This window comes from Lethenteron reissneri, chromosome 26 (genome assembly GCF_015708825.2).
Source record: "Lethenteron reissneri isolate LAM-NWPU_2019-01 chromosome 26, ASM1570882v1, whole genome shotgun sequence".
Classification (NCBI taxonomy): domain Eukaryota; kingdom Metazoa; phylum Chordata; class Hyperoartia; order Petromyzontiformes; family Petromyzontidae; genus Lethenteron; species Lethenteron reissneri.
In genome coordinates, this window is record NC_083804.1 from 18,007,360 (window position 1) to 18,024,478 (window position 17,119).

The 17,119-nt window shown below is 46.7% G+C and overlaps 1 protein-coding gene across 3 annotated transcripts in view; it reads right to left on the bottom strand.

The window, feature by feature from the left end:
- Positions 1–13,607, bottom strand: part of PRDM15 (PR/SET domain 15) — a 31,222-nt gene extending 17,615 nt beyond the window's left edge. The window contains exons 1-12 of one of the 3 annotated variants that reach the window (XM_061560331.1): positions 12,906–13,050; positions 11,837–11,886; positions 11,576–11,663; positions 9,430–9,598; positions 8,038–8,187; positions 7,112–7,196; positions 5,516–5,581; positions 4,623–4,703; positions 3,522–4,025; positions 2,908–2,971; positions 952–1,061; positions 476–570 (exon numbers count right to left, since the gene is read on the bottom strand). In XM_061560331.1, coding sequence (XP_061416315.1) covers positions 476–570; positions 952–1,061; positions 2,908–2,971; positions 3,522–4,025; positions 4,623–4,703; positions 5,516–5,581; positions 7,112–7,196; positions 8,038–8,187; positions 9,430–9,598; positions 11,576–11,663; positions 11,837–11,886; positions 12,906–12,925 — 1,482 coding nt within the window. In that variant the 5' untranslated portion in view covers positions 12,926–13,050. Of the gene's footprint in view, positions 1–475; positions 571–951; positions 1,062–2,907; positions 2,972–3,521; positions 4,026–4,622; positions 4,704–5,515; positions 5,582–7,111; positions 7,197–8,037; positions 8,188–9,429; positions 9,599–11,575; positions 11,664–11,836; positions 11,887–12,905; positions 13,051–13,536 lie in introns of those variants that run through there. The other 2 variants (XM_061560330.1, XM_061560332.1) reach the window with 2 other exon arrangements.
- Between the last annotated feature and the right edge of the window lie 3,512 nt (positions 13,608–17,119).

Below are 17,119 nucleotides of genomic sequence, written 5' to 3' on the forward strand. Positions count from 1 at the left end.
TACGTGAAGGATTTTGTTACCCGAAGATGAAGGAATTTAGATGAGACAATGTTTAGTCATGGAAAGTTTAGAGCTACAACACAGACAATGTCAACACTGCAGGAAACTGGAAGGTATGAGTCGCTGAACATGCAGAAGTGGTGACGCAGCATTACACAGCAGAACATGCAGCCGCTACTCGTTAATGATAGAACACACTACCTGGATAAACATTCAATATTCCTCGTTCAAAAACCAGGTGAGAACCTGTGAGAAGGGATGTCTCTCCTACAAGTAAAAACCAGATAGCACTGCTGTATGCACACTGTGTGCATGAACAAACTGCCTGGATACAGACGCTCCTCCACATTAGCAACAACCTTCCCACTTATGAAGAAAACAAAGAAAATGCACAAAAGCTTTCCTACCAATAAAGAAAACAAAGAATACACGCACACACGCACACATGCACACACGCACACACATGCACCCATACCGTGGGGCGGCTGTGTTTGTAGGACACATGCTGTTTGAGGCTCTCCTTCCGAGTGAAGTCCTTTCCGCACTCCTCACAGCGAAACATCTTATCCCCTGGCCAATGAGAACAATATTATAACAACCACTCCCATAGTAACGCAGTGATGACTCTTAAGAACAAAGCACAACAATCAGTCGGTGTACATCTATCTCAATCGAGAATCATCACAAGTAAACACCTGATACCATTTGCGTATGTATGTAGAACTTCTTTTGCACCGCACATAGCCAACCGTGCTAATTGGAGGTGCGAAATTTTAACAAAATGCTATGAGCGTATCCTCATATTAGGTGCATTGCCATTATGCCCGTGTTCATGTGTTTGTTGTGTCCATGCGGTTGCACGCACGTTTGTTGAATTTTATGTACACGTGACCCTACACGTGCATCCCAGTTGGTACCCGTCTGTAGATTTGTGTCTGTGGCAATGCATACCATGTGAGCGCACATGTCGGTTGAAGTTGCTGCAGTTGCTGAAGGTTTTTTGACAGAACTCGCACTGCAGGACCCTTTGAGGTCGATACCCCTTCCTGCTGAATCTGCGCCTGTGTATACAAACAATGGACACCGTTTATAATTAAGTGCAGGACTCCTGGCCACAGCGTAATACTTAGAAGTGAGTGACATCTGAACCAGTCCTGGGTTACTGCTTTACCAAACACGAACTGACCAGCATGGTCAAGTACGGTCAAATAACCCCCATGATCGACACAACATTGGGCTTCATCCAGCAGTGGATTGACAAAGGCTGCAAATTAGGATGATTTTTGACTCACAAGCTTAAGGCTGCGAGTTCAAATCCTGGTCTGGGATCAATAAAGTCCATCATCCCTCTGCTGTCGATGAAATAGGTAAAATTGAGTGGGAAGTCAACGGCGGAGAAGTGGACATCACTCGGCATGCCTTTTAGCTTCTGCATAACGCGAAAAAAGGTTACTGCATTTAAACTGGACCCAAAGAGTAACCAACGTAGAAGAAAAAGGTTGCATATAGAAAACGTGGTGCAGGCAGTGATGAAAATGAAACTGGCACTATTTTGATAAATATCTCGGGTGGACAACAACAGGAGAACTTAAAGTGTGTTGTTTGGAAAGATGGGAGGAAACGGAGAGAGAGGAAGAGCTAACAGAGAATGGCTTGAAGACATCAGAGATTGATTGGTGCCAGAGAGATGCGCACTACTTGAGCAATTTGGCACGAGCCAGAGTAAAGTGTAAACAAATGACGAAATGTGCAGTGGCCACCTACGAGCTATCTGCCCATGGATTGTGATAACAATGCTAAAAAAGACGAAGCTGAGCAAGTCCCTATGCACGGGGTAAGGAATACCAAGCAATGTTTCCGCATATGAATATTTACGACTGTAAATTATGGGAATCCTTTAGCTTGTGTCTTACAGGCGAGGCATGTGCCAGAGTGTGGAAATCACAAGAAAGCATAAAGGAGCATAAGGACACCACGAACCAGTGTAGAAATGTTTCCACAGCTTCTAGAATGTGGTTTCAATATGAAGTGTTCACCTTTATCATCAGTGAATAAATCACCAATCAAGGAACTCGAGTGACCGTTTAGGTTTACATATGAAAGAATGACAAAGGCCCGAATGAGGGAGAGGGCCGGGAGACTTGATTAGGATAACTTGGAGAAACATAAAGGATGTGAGCATTCGTCTTAAAAATTTCTCTGCTGACGGAGTACCGTGTCTGGAGAAAATCTGCCTTCACTGAGAATTAAAAGACATGGGCGTAGATGGTGACAAAGAAAAAAAATGGGGAATATGTAGTGGTGGAGGAACACGGAAGAGTTGGACCTGTGCAGCTGGGTTCCCGTGTGCCATTCAGCGTCGGGGGCCATGTTGTGATTGCTGTATTCCACTCGTGTTTCACCCTACCAGTCATCTCTTGGTAGAATAACTCCCACCAGCCGTCCATATGTGGCACCTCAAAGTTTATAGGGTACGTCTACACGGACAGCCCTTTCGTTAACATGCTGCTGAATGAGGGCTTTCCCAGATCACGCCTGCGAATGACCATATGTCTACACACCAATAAGTGCGAGTTAGTCAAGGGCAGGGAAACAAATGTGACAGCAGGGTTATTGTACAACTGCTTTTGCTGCACTGCCCTCTGCTGACAACACCTAATTAGTTTAAGGTGGTTTCCCATCCAAGCACTATCCAGTTCTTGCTCAACCCTACTTAGAGATTTGATAAGAGCTGGCATATGCCAGGTCAGTTAGTATCCTGTCAACAAGCAGGAGATGGCATAAATCCATTGAGACACGTGAAACAGCATTGCCTCTTTTGCAAGAGCAACCTGGATCAAAGTACGGTGGAAGATGGTCGTAGCCTGGCATGTAGGGCAGGGCTGTGCAATTGCAGTGCATACGTACCGAAGAGTGGTGTGTGTTGCTCCCTCTCCATCTGCCTTTTCCGACGCTGACAATTCGCCATAACCTGAAACACATATCGGTGACATCGCACATGTACATGACACTAACACAATAGGTGACATCACACGACGCAGATGGTGCATGCGAGCGAGCGAGCGAGTGTAGCCTTGACAGACTGTTGGGGAAAGGGCTGTTAGAGAGGCCGGCACGAGACACGAGGGGGTGGGTGGCCACCACCACGCCTGGTCGCCGTTGCTTCCCAAGTGGCTATATTTACACACCGCACCAGGTACCCATTTGAGGCTTAGTCGACTTAGGGGAGGCCCAGGACTGGTTAAAATAATTGTCACTGGTATTGGTCGTGAGCGGGAACCGAACTCGGGTTGCAGGATTCGTAGCGCAGCATGCTAACCACTACACTTCCACACCCCACACACCAGCACGCACACGTGTTTCATGCGTGATTTGATCATAAGCACGGCACGAGTATGCATGGTTGTAAATACAAACATGTGGTCATGACGCATGTCGACGGCGTTTGGCGGAGGTAGTGCATGCTGGCGACATGTGCTGTGGCGTGTGTCCGTGGTGACGAGAGTGTCGCTGATGCTCACCCCTCAGCCCCATATAAGCTTCCTCCCCGTAAGGCCTGGCCGCCTTCCTATGTCGCGAAACACGCGTCGTCGTCCCAGAAGCCGAACTGGAACCCGACCCAGGACCGGTGGCACCGCTGAAGGCGGTGCTGGCGATGGAATCGAGCTCGGACGTGGCACTGGCGCTGGCGGCAGCAGCAGCGGCGGAAGTGGATTCGGCACCAAACCCGGCAGGGCCAGCGACCGCAGGCGGCACGTACGACAGCATTTGCGGCATAATCGGCGACAGGACGTGGGACGGAGGTTGGTGGGTGGTGTGCGTTGTAGTTTGCGGTAGAGGTTGTGATTCGGGGAGCGGTGTGGTGTGATGTGCTGGGTGCGGTGCGCTGTGTGGTACTGGGTGTGGTGTTGATGTTGTAAGCGGTGCCATGTGCGGTGTAGGGTCTGGGGTCTGTAAATGAGGGTGCGACGATGACCCTGCATTTGCTGGGGCAGGGGCTTCGTTCAGATGAACCACCAGGTGATCTGTAAATGTGTGTGTGTAAGCACAGGTACACGTATATTTACAAACATACACCAGCATAAGCAAGCATGAAATTATGTAAATAATCTAAGAAACGTCAGCTTTCCAGCTTACAAATAACATTTTATGGCCTTTCGAAACGATTTGCTTAATGCGTCTGCAGGCTGTACGACATTAAGTTGTGGGGCCATATAATGTGTAGTTATGGGCTGTATGAAATTAAGTTGTGGGCCTCACCCAGGCCGTGGGGCGCAGGTTTTGCAACAGCGGGCGCCAGTGGCGAGATGTTAACTCCTTCGCCCGGTATACAGGTCGTTGGGTTCGATCCCGACCCTGATGCCTGTAGTATATTTTGACTTTGTTCTCCCTGTGGTCGCGTACATTTTTCTCCAGGTCCTTCGGTGTTTCCCTCCACATTTCGAATCATGTGTGTTTAGAGTATTTGGCTATTATATATTTCCACGTGATAAGCCACTTCCGTTCAACTATCATTTGTGGCCAGGTCGCTTCTGAAAAAGAGCTATATAGCTCAGTGGTCTTTACCTGGTAAAATACAAATAGTAATAGTTTACAAGGTGTGCCCCAGTGTGCATGGGTACCTGTTAGTTGCTGCGCGTGCTCAAAAAGTGCTGGGCACACCTGGCACCTCCACACCTTCTTGTCCTCTCCCTCCTCTACACCTGTGGTTGACACAGTACAGACGAGACATACCACTCAACACATCAAACAAAGCACAGCACTGAAAAGTAGCCCTTGCCAGTGAGAATGTAGGAGTTGAGTGATGAAGTTAGCTGGTGGAGAGTTAGTCTTCGAGTAGAAAAAAGGACAATCTAATATTGGTCCAGTGTATAGTACTGTACCTTATTAGATATAATACTACATTATACAGGTGTACTGTATGGTATTCAGTCTTATAGTCAACCTCGTTCCATTCAAATTCATGTATTTGTATTTCTAAGTGGATACAAAATGCGTGTCTATTTACGAATACACATTTCCGACTCGCACCCACCAACACTATCACCACAATCAATCAACATCACCACCATCACCACGACACGCACAGCATCTACAGTTAGCATGCAGACCCACATACACAGCAAGCAAAACCCACATGACTACACAACACAGACACTTGTGCAGGTATATAGTGCAAATATATTAACTTCGTGCAATGCATTGTGGTTGAATCGACCACATTTCATTACTGCAAAGCCATATTAGTTGGATCATAAAACTACACAAGGGTTGCCGTTTCTGCAAAGAAAATGAAAGCCTACAAATGTCAAAATGATCAATTGTTTGTTAAACTCAACCAATAAAATGCCTTCAACTCACACTGACCAAAATGGTGATGTATGCTTGTAAAACCTCCAAGATCCCCATGGCGTGGCAGAACCCTCATCCAGCAGTGGACTAAGAAGAGGCCTGTGCATTGACTCCGTTGTCACGGCAGTCTCTGCATGCGTGCGTGCGTGCGTGAGTGATTTACTCGTTTGAGTGAAGACTTCACTGGGACCTCCGGGAGGAGCCTCTGCAGACAGGACACAGAGCTGCCCTGTGGGGCGGGTGGGAGAGAGGCAGGCGATGCATCCTTAAGGGGTGTCTTGGAAAATATATAACCCATGATAGCTCCCTTGGAACCCTACAAAGCATGTTTGCTAGTTAAAATAGCATCTCCCCACGGATGGCTACAGAATGAATTTAACCATGTACTTTGTTCATCCACTTAATCTGCCTACTCTTAACAAAGGCCTTCCATCCAGGACAATTAAACGGTGGAGGATATCAGGTTTTTTTCCCCTCCAAGTCATCTCTCAATTATAAAGCAGGGTCATTGTTGTTAATGACTCCCTCATTTGGTCACCGAGTTGTTTTGGTGTAATTTAATTGTAATAAACAAGCATATTGAAATGGCAGTATGACTCAAAAGTAACAATCGGCTAAGCAAGCATGAGACTCGAATACAGCCGAGTCTATTCCACAGTGGATACACAAACAGCCCACTCTTATGCTCAAAAGTAGGGTGCCACAGCCAATTCAACGATCCATATTTGTTTTCGGGTTAGGCCACATATTAGCCTATGCTTATTTAGCAAAAAAACCGTCAATACACAACGTTCATAGCCACTGCATTCAGATGTAAGATAATATTGCTCTTAGACTTGTCTATTGTTAAAAATCCCAGACAACAATAACCTAAAAGTGAGATGGGGAAAAATGTATAACTTTTTTCCTTCCCAAAGAAATGCACATGTGCTTATGCAATTATTCATCAATGATTACACTAATTAAATCTTAAGACTATTGGATATGAAACAAAACAAATTTTTTCACGTAAAAAAAATAAAGTACTTTATACACAACCCACCAGCAGCTTTCTGGGAATGTAACTTATCAACAGCATTGGTTTGATACGAACTATTGACTGGTTTCAACATTCAAAATCTTGCAAGGAGTCAGATTTACTTGAAATGCCATATATTTATGGTCGCCTGCATTGTACATAAAATTATCCACATTGACGCTTAATGATGATTACTTTGTGTTATGTTTAATATAGTTTTGCGTCGAACTAGGACCCATGGGCCTTGCTTGTACTCAGAGCTAAAGTATACCAAATTGAAGAAACAAATAAATGTAGTGCACTTATTGTGCAGCCATTGCTGACACGTTCAGCAGAAGACAGCGCAGCAAAATACAATGATGTACTGTCCAGTACTTCAACATTTGCGCTGCCCGCCTTCACCAACGCGCACTGACCAGCGTAGAGGACAGTCAAACAAACAGCCCCTGCGACCCGCACAGCTTGGGGTGGGGCCCCCATCTGACAGCGGATTGACAAAAGGGTTGTGCACGTACACGCGCGACAAGCCTGAGACCGTCAAAACTGACGCAATTATAACCTCATTCTCAGATGGCCGGATCCCGGATTGGAACCCAGGATTGCCGAAGTGTTGGCTGAGGTGTTCTGACATAGATGCCAGGGGCTCTGAGCCACTCGGCCACCTGCTGGAAATGCAGTCCCAGGGTGCGTTGGTGTCACACGTGTGTGTAGGTGTCACGCGTGTGTGTGGGTTGTGCGCACCGCGGGGACGAAGGGTGTGCATGCTCATCTTCTTGGCATAGAATGCGGCGTACCACACCCTCAACTCCGTGCCAGCCGGGATGTCCTGGCACATCACATCAGCCAGAGCCAAAAATATTAAATATGCTTACAAGTGACAATAACCACAAAAACACAAGTGCCACTGGTGTCAGCCAAAGCCAACAAGATTAGAAATTTTTACAAATTGCAATAACCACAAAAACACACGAGTGTCATTCTCTGCCCATGCTGGTAATGCTACCAAGGCACCTGTGCCAGGTGTGTTGCCCTCTAAAACATAAAAAGAATGTTTACGATTTTGTAGAGGTCGCAAACAGGTTATATAAAGCGTCACAAATATAATTCCATAAATTACGCATGCAAGAAAGCATAATAATACATATGTCAGACGTGCACACGCCACAAATAGTGAACCGCAGAGACAAACTGAACAAACACAGGAGCAAAGGCAACCTATTTTCGTTTCTCAATTGGACAATAACATAATTATGGTCATTATTTATTTTTCACAGCTCAGGCATTTCCGTGACAGCAGTAACATCTGCATAAAATGTAACTGTTTTCTCCATATTATAAGATTCCCTTTTTCCCCTTGTATTTTAAAGCAACTGTTTTACGGTGTGGTAGTTGTGTGGGTGTGTGTGTGACCAGATTTGTATAACTCTATAGACGCCAGGCACACGTTTGGGGTGCGTCTTATTTTCCAGATCGTCTTATAATCCAAAGAATACAGTATAACACAATCGGCCACCTTATGATGGGTTGACAGACTTAACATGTTATACATTACGTGAACTTACACATGCATATTTCCAACGTACAACGATATAAATCAATACATATACACACGGAAGCTCTATGTAAATATGTCCTACATGTTATACTGAAGGCGACCGACATCGTACCTGTGACGTGGTGAAGTAAATGTCGTGGTTGTACTGGTAGGCGGTGAGGTTCTGATGGTGGTGCTGGGTCGCCGGCCTCACCAGGATCATCCAGTTACACAGCAACTCATCCTGCATGTCCAGGTTCACCACTCCTTCCTTGGAGAACACCTGCACACAACAAGCGTGACAGAGACGCTTAGACGTGCTCACCTTCCATCAGCTGGCCGGGTGGGTCAAGGAGTCAGAACGCTCGCTGAGCTGGCTCCACCGAGATCCTTGGTTCAAATTCAGGAAGCCGCCACCTGTGGTAAAACCGGGTTCTCAAGCAGAGTGAGTTGATGATGGCCTCAACTCGGCCATGAATGACTGCACACAATGCCTTCTACAATAAATTTGATTCTGCACTTAATTTGGCAAAATTCCAGTTGTAAGAATTTAAATTTTTAAGTTTGTCATCTGATGAAAATTACTCTCAGCGGTGGAGTGAGTGTATCGATAGTTCAATGTTAATGTTCCACTTTATTGAGGGATTGTATGTTATATTGGTGTGGTCTGTGACTGTTTGGTTGTTGTTTTTGCTGTCTTGCCCAAGCTTGATAAACCAGATTTATATAATTAATTGGTTATTTCGTGATTTGTTTACCTTTTTCAAAATTTTGCACTCCTATCGTGTTTTGTATTGTTTGCTGTTGTAACTTGCTACCCCGCCCATACTAGACATGTGTGAAAAAGAGCATCATAGCTCATCAGATTCCTCCGGTCTAAATAAAGATTCTGATTCTGAGTGGGAATGTGTTGCGTGCATGTACAACAAGCCCCGTTTGTCCACCCACTGCCGGATGAGGGCATCCCCATGCCATGTCGGTCACAGGGGTTATGTTACCAGACTTCACAAAACTGGCCAATGTCGGTTGGGGAAGGTGGGGAGCATAGATATCGGAGTGGAGTACAGTACAACAATACATTTTTCTGTACTGCCCTCTGCTCACAACCATTGCCCTGCAGCAGCCTGCAACACCTATTTCATGCATGGTGGGTGCCCAAATAAGCATGATTGTAAATTGCACTCTCAGAAGGCCATATTACAAATATTTTTTTTTATAAAATATAGTTTTTTTATGCCAAGAGGTAAATTATGGTAAGGAAGTGCATTGTCTGCTTATTTTTATTTATTGTTGCAAGCACGGTTGTCGCCACTTCCAAGCACTATCCTTACTCAATCTTGCGAAGCTTCCAAATTCCATTGCGATGTATATGGATGAAACATACAGCAACAGATTCTCACGCAAACTATATGACGTATGAATTGTGAGTGCAAGAACATTTTTATCAATAATTATTTGCATTCCTTGTGCAATGCATTTTCTGGATCGCGCGTGTTGCATGGTGTGCCAAACGAGGTGTGCTTACCTTGAGTGGCATGGTATGCACCCCATCAGCACGGGGCGGAGGTGTGTGGGGTGTGCGTGGCGCCTCCAGGGGTCCAAACTGCGTGCGCTTGAGCAGCGCAATGCGACAGAACACGCCCTCGCCGCCACGCGTGCACCCACGCATCTCCAGGGACGGTGGCAGGGTCGCACTGCACACCGCACAAAATACACCGCGTCACATGAACTCACATGATGGCTGGTAACTTGGCCCAGCCATAGCGCATTCGCGACTTGTTGCAGAGGTTCACGGTTTCAACGCAGTGCACGTCATGACTTATGCCAGTGAGTGTAGTAGCCAGAATAATACTACGCACCGTCTGGCTTCACAGTGGACGTAAAACGATTCCCCGACGTCATTGTCAAGAGTAGGCAATTGGGTGCCGGCATCAGGGTCCAAATTTGGCAAGTTCAAAAAGTATCCACAAATTACTAAATTGGGATTATGCATAGCAATCATTGCCCCCTACTTGCAGACTAATGCCTCAGGTCGCTCTTGTAAATGAGGTTATGCTGGTCTCTTGAGTTTTCACATGGTTAAATGAAATACACTTGAAACGTGCTACACATATAATCACTCTATGCACTCCCATAGGATATTGCTCTGTACGCAGCACGTTGCATTAAATACCAAACCTCATTCGTGTAAATGTCCACTTAAATGAGACTTGGGCAATGCTCGGCTCTAAGCCAGTGCTGGAAATGTCATGTTCCTACAATGGGCGTGAGTTTATCTACGAGAAAATCACCAATTCTTTGGTATGGCATTTGAAAAGCAAAACATTTTTTTCACGAGCCACGAGATCTGGGAAAGTTGGACCACGACACTCAACTGCCATGATGGCTACAATAACGGCTACAATAACAGCCATCGCATTGCACAGTGTTCCTTTATGTAATTGAGACAACAGCTGTTGGTAGCCTCTGTTGTTTTACTTCGAACGTTACAAAATACGCAAGTGTCTTCTTGAATAGGGTCTTGTATAAGTTCACTCAGAGTACAGGAAGCAGATCTTGAAGACCAGCCAATACAAGACAATGCAGATCCCTATAATGCATTATGTAGAACATGGGCTCACATCCATTATTAATGCACTATGGAATACAAACACTCTTGTCTATGGGCTAGCATGCTCTGGTCAGACACTTAAGGGGGTAGCACTGAGCATAAGTTAAAGGTTGTCCAGGATGACACGTGAAATGTTGTGATGATTGCACACATGAACGTGTTGACGCAAGACGTTTAAGAGATATCTGGTGATGTTATGGTAATGTGAATCTGTAGATGGCGATTAGAGAGAAATTGTCCACAGGGTTAGTAAAATAAATATAATTTTCAGGCTTTTGTTAATCTGCTGTTTAACGAAGGTGTCCCCACATTACATTCTTCTTGGAGATCGTTCGATTATTGCCTCACCACACTGGTCGGTGAGGGTTGGTGCAGGACGAGTTGAGAAGATATCAATCTTTATCTTTTTTTATCTTGATCAAAGATCATTCATATTCGTGTAAAAATCAATCTCACGAGTCCGTGGATTCTACTCAAGTCAAGCTGACAGAAAGAATCAACGTTGCTTAAACGAGGGTGGTTCGAATCTTTCCTGGACTTTGCACACAGAAAAGAGATAATTCCAGGATCGTGGCAACTTATCTACATCTCAACATAGTTTCCATCCACAGCACTTTGTCACCGGAATGTGTGCGCCATAATTCATTACCAGGACAGAGATGCTTACCATTGTTTGGGTAACCTTTTGATCAATCTGTCAGATTTTTCTCTTCAGTAAGTCATTAATTATAACGCAACTTTATCCTAAAACGTAATTTTTATTGGAGAACTGTGACCCCATGTCACAAAGCTAGACAGACGGACAGAGCTCATGCACGAGAACACTTTTCCATCCTAGCCTACTCCATACCCCCAAAACGCGCACACAATAATCATTCTATCACCACACGTCACTGCTGGCCGCCACTTTTGCCACCCACCATCCTCCTCCTATCCCTGTCACATCTTTCACGACCATACCAAGAAAATAACGCACACAACATATGTAAAAGAGACGTCGACCTATATATTTGTTTAAGAATGAAATTGTTTAATAAAAACCTGCGGGACATGTGCGTACCGTGCGCGCGTGGTGGCTGTGGTGATGACCTGCAGCGGCCCCCTCTCAGGACACTCTGTGTCATGATATTCACCGCACTCATCACACCCTGCAGGCAGGTAAACACAAAGACATATTCCAGTATACCCTTAAGCGACTTTTGGTACAAGTCCAGTGAATTAACGGGTTATTTTTATGTGAAGTGTGTGAACGTAGTTTTTGACTCTGCTTGTAGCCAGAGACTTTAGTGATGGCAGTGTTGAAGAAGTTGTCATCACGTACATATGAGCTCCAAATCCTCAGGACCAGGCTCGGCCATGATGCCTGGCTGCCTGAGGGCACAAACACATCAAACGGATAAATTATGGTATGTTTTTTGCAAGGTCGGTGTGGTTGTCGTAATCAAAAATGCAATTTTACCATTATATAATTTTTTTAAAGTCAACATATTTATCAATAACACAGCCTTAAAGTAAAAAAATATATAATAGGTGTTATTTGTAGAACATAGATGGAAGGGTCATTGCCTGAAACATCGCCCCTCACGAAATATTTTTTTTGGAGTACCATTATAGCATAGTTGTGAAGATGTGACACTTCATAACGACTGTGGAAATTTTGTAAATATGATTATAATGTAATAAACCAGTGTCTGTGGCTGTGATTGACTTGGTGTGGCCATGGTTTGGGTAGCAACAAATTAAAAAGCATTACATAGTCCTTTATTGTACACAAAATATTCAAATGGTCGATGAATTCAAGATCAAGCTCAATTAACTTGGGAGTTCAAACCCCAACCCATGACATCGATCATACCCATACGCCTACAAAGGCATTGGCTCAGGAACCTCAGACTTTTCATGACACAATAAACAATATTAACAAAGCAAAGAGCCTAAGTAAACCTGCTATACTGTACTATTATAAGCTCATTAAACAAGGGAATGACAATTGATGGCATAACTGCGCACCACCATTTACGATAATATGCAAGCTTCAGAATTGTGTCATTGAGACTTGTTACTTGATGGTCAAAAACATAGGAAGCAGAATGCTGGCTGGACCTGTCACATTTTCAAAATTTTGAAAGTATAAATCAGTCTTTATTATTATAGAGAAGAGGCGAAAACAATAGCAGCATGTCACTGCTTCTCTCGTGTGGTATTTATTCTGACTCAAGTTTGTTGACCCCCTGTGATCGTGACCCCGTGAATACAAATGCATCCGTGCAAATATAAGGTGAATGCATTCATTCAAATCAACAGTTTTCGTGGATTTTAAAATTCGTGCGTGCGACTGAAAACTCCCCAAAATTTTAGCAAATTTCTGCAAATTATTTAACGAAACTTACGCATTATTTAGCAGTCCCATATTGGGGGCTTCACTGCATTTACGAATATCTCAAAAAGCAACGAATTCCAGTGCCCACATTGTCACTTAAACGAGGCTCCACAACTCACTGCGCGCTTAACCGGAGCTCACAGCCATCACATATATGCACTAATGCGGAGCCCCGATCCAGGTACGTGCTTTACCGATGCTCGAACACACACACACACGTGTGTGCGTAACATGAGGATTGCATATATATGCACTTAAGCGGAGTTCGGCATGCACAACGCGCGCTTAAGCGGAGATCGCATGCTCTTGGGATGCACGTACGCCGAGTTCGGCATGCACTACGCGTGAAGATCAATGCACGAGCTTATGCACGGCACTTCACTGATGCTTGGCGGCGCGTACTCAATGCGCTAACATCTGGAGCCGGTGAGTCCGCCTACAAAGCACTACCCCCCACCCCACGCGCCCCGGGCCGGGCCAAGCGATGGCGGGCGGACCCCACCCGCGCCGCACGGGAGCGGCCTCGTCCGGGCTCCCCGCGGCCCCGCGACCCGCCCGGCCCCCTCCGCCCCGTTCCCGCGGACCCCGCGGGCCCCGCGAGCCGGGTCGCCCCGGGGTCTCGGCCCCGGCGCCGCGAGCACCTCAAGAGCCGCGATCCGCACTCGGATCCCGCCCGGATTTCGCCTCCTCCTGCGGGTCGCCTGCGCCGCGGAGACGCCGCCTCCGATTGGCCGCGCGACGCGCCACGTGACGCGCGCGCCGGGCGCCCGCGCTCGCGGGCCAGAGCAAGGCGCGGTCCTATTGGTGGAGACGGTGGCGAGGGGAGGGGTTGAAGGGGGAGGGGAGGGGTTAATGGGGGAGGGGAGGGGTTGAAGGGGGAGGGGAGGGGTTGGAGGAGGAGGGGAGGGGTTAATGGGGAGGGGCGGGGTTGAAGGCGAGGGGAGGGTTGAAGGGGGAGGGGAGGGGTTGAAGGGGGAGGGGGGGGTTGAAGGGGGAGGGGAGGGGTTGGAGGAGGAGGGGAGGGGTTAATGGGGGAGGGGCGGGGTTGAAGGGCGAGGGGAGGGGTTGAAGGGGGAGGGGAGGGGTTGAAGGGGGAGGGGAGGGGTTGGAGGAGGAGGGGAGTGGTTGAAGGGGGAGGGGAGGGGTGAAGGGGGAGGGGAGGGGGTGGAGGAGGAGGGGAGGGGTTTGAAGGGGGAGGGGAGGGGTTGAAGGGGGAGGGGAGGGGGGGGGAGGAGGGGAGGGGTTAATGGGGGAGGGGCGGGGTTGAAGGGGGAGGGGAGGGGTTGGAGGAGGAGGGGAGGGGTTAATGGGGGAGGGGCGGGGTTGAAGGGCGAGGGGAGGGGTTGAAGGGGGAGGGGTTGAAGGGGGAGGGGAGGGGTTGGAGGAGGAGGGGAGTGGTTGAAGGGCGAGGGGAGGGGTTGAAGGGGGAGGGGAGGGGTTGAAGGGGGAGGGGAGGGGTTGAAGGGCGAGGGGAGGGGTGAAGGGGGAGGGGAGGGGTTGAAGGGGGAGGGGAGGGTTGGAGGAGGAGGGGAGGGGTTGGAGGGGGAGGGGAGGGGTTGGAGGAGGAGGGGGGGGTTGAAGGGGGAGGGGAGGGGTTGGAGGAGGAGGGGAGGGGTTAATGGGGGAGGGGAGGGGTTAATGGGGAGGGGAGGGGTTGAAGGGGGAGGGGAGGGGTTGGAGGGGGAGGGGAGGGTGAAGGGGGAGGGGAGGGGTTGAAGGGCGAGGGGAGGGATTGGAGGGGGAGGGGAGGGGTTGGAGGAGGAGGGAGGGGTGAAGGGGGAGGGGAGGGGTTAATGGGGGAGGGGAGGGGTTAATGGGGGAGGGGAGGGGTTGAAGGGGGAGGGGAGGGGTTGAAGGAGAAGGGGAGGGGTTAATGGGGGAGGGGGGGAGGGGAGGGGTTAAAAAGAAAGGGAAAGGGGAGGGGTTAAAGTGGGAGGGGTTAATGGGGGAGGGGTTAAAGGGGGAGGAGAGGGGTAAATGGGGGAGGGGTTAAAGTGGGGGGGGGGGGTAAAGGGGGAGGGGAGCGGTGACGTCACCGCTGGGCGTGGCTGCACAGTCAGCAACCACGAGCCGTGGTCTATCCACTGCTGGTTTGGTCAAACAGGCTACCACCACTCCGTATATATAATGGTTGAAACCATTATATATACGGAGTGGTAGCTCTTGTAATCTCTCATTTACTTGATACAGCTGTCGTGGCTGTGACGATTCCACCTGAAGACGGAAGCTTGTGTTGCCTCCGAAACGTCGTGATTTTTATTTTATTTTACTTTTATTAATTTTAATTTTTTTACCTACGTGACTTTACCGAAAAAAACCTAAGAATATGAATCCTTGCAGTCATGAAAGCTTCAAATCTAGGCTTATGGTGATTGGTTGAAAGAACAAAACTATAATATAATGTAGGTAACTAAACATAAGCACGGTTTGGCTACGTACGGTGCGAAAGAAGTTCGACATAATTGATGACAAATAAGAATAGGTTTTATCTACATCATGGGACCTCCTTTGCCAGTACTAAAATATGATAATAGGTTTTTCCCCCTTTTATCTGGCAACAAAACAGGTGTTAAGATGTTATAACACCAAACTGAAACCTTTTACAAGGAATCATGTCTGCATTAACCACAATACTTGTGGTCAAAATGCAAACAAAAAGCACTGATAATATATGCATTGTCTTTGAAACTGATTGGTCCACACCAGAGTAAGCTTTAGACCAGAGGACGCCAAAAGGCGTTCAGCACAAAGACTGCACTATCAGAGTAATGAGAGCTCGAGGTGAGCATCTACATCATGGGATCTACTTTGCCAGTACCAAAATGATAGTGCATTGTCTTTGGGATGTACGCCTTTTGGCATCCTCTGGTATAACACCGTTAAAGACGAGGCTCAAAAGAACGCTGTCTCTGGTGTGGACCAATCAGTTTCAAAGACAATGCATACATTATCAGAGTGTTGTTTGCATTCTGACCACAAGTATTGTGATTAATGCAGACATGATTCCTTGTAAAAAAAAGGTTTCAGTTTTGTTGCCAGAAAAAAGGGGAAAAACCTAATCTTATATTTTGCTACTGGCAAAGGAGGTCCCATGATGCAGTTATGTGTTTTTAAAAATAAAAATAAATCAACACATTCGTCAATAACAACGTGGCCTTAAAATGAAAACAATATTTGAACGTACACCGGTGCGCTGTATAAAAAAGGCACATTTTTCGCAATCATTATTTATTTTCCAGCGATTCGCAAACCCGGTCAAAAATATTGCGGGTTGCGACAAAAACAGTTCGTCATGCCGAGGCACTAGGAAGAGGAACGTTTATGAGCTGTTGAACACAAAGCTTCAAAGTCGTTTTCCGTATAGCACCTAGGCTGATGACGATTGACTCCGTGTTCCAAAGACAGATTTAACTCGGGCAATAGAATTGGTCGAACGGTTCCTCGATGCATTTCCGAAATCATTTCTTGGCGGACGGTGGCATCAAAAGATTAAGTGGTGTCACACGTTCGAAAGGGAAAGCAGCTGCTGAATCGAAGGCAACTTTTCTGATGGAGAGTCTCTGCTGCTGCTCACTCAAGGGCAACAGTGACATTGTCAGACTTTTTTTATGAGGACTGCTGTTTTATGCTGCACAGTGTCCCGCCGATATGTCCATATAGTAGGTGACGTTTTGGGCTATTGCCTTTCCTAGCACATACAAGAAGGGGCACTGCTTGAAACGTCACCTATTTATATTTTCCATTGTAAAGCTTTATAGACGAATATGTTGAGTTTTTTCTTAATTATGCTTGTGCACCACTGCCAACGCAGGAGCAATGCAAAATCATCCTTTTTTTAATAGCATCCTAATTGCACCGATATTCAGTGCTTAATTGAATCGTAATTGATTCCAGCTGTCCGGGGCTGAGTTACAGAAAATGTGTCTCGGTGAGGGTGGGGTCCGAGGAGGTTGGGAGTTGGGGGGCGCCCGCGAAATATTCCATGAGAAATTACACTCTGCCTGTAATTTCACAAATTGGTAATATATAAATCTTGACTTAAAGCTCTCGTGACTGCAGGAATTAATACTATTTGGATCTTTCGGTAAAGTCACGTAGATATACAAATTGTAAAATATTAATAAAAATCACGACGTTTCAGGGGTCACCAAAAAGATTCCCAAAGTCATGAGCAAACACAAGATCCAGGTCCGATTCAACACAGTACATAAAATTTGTGATCTG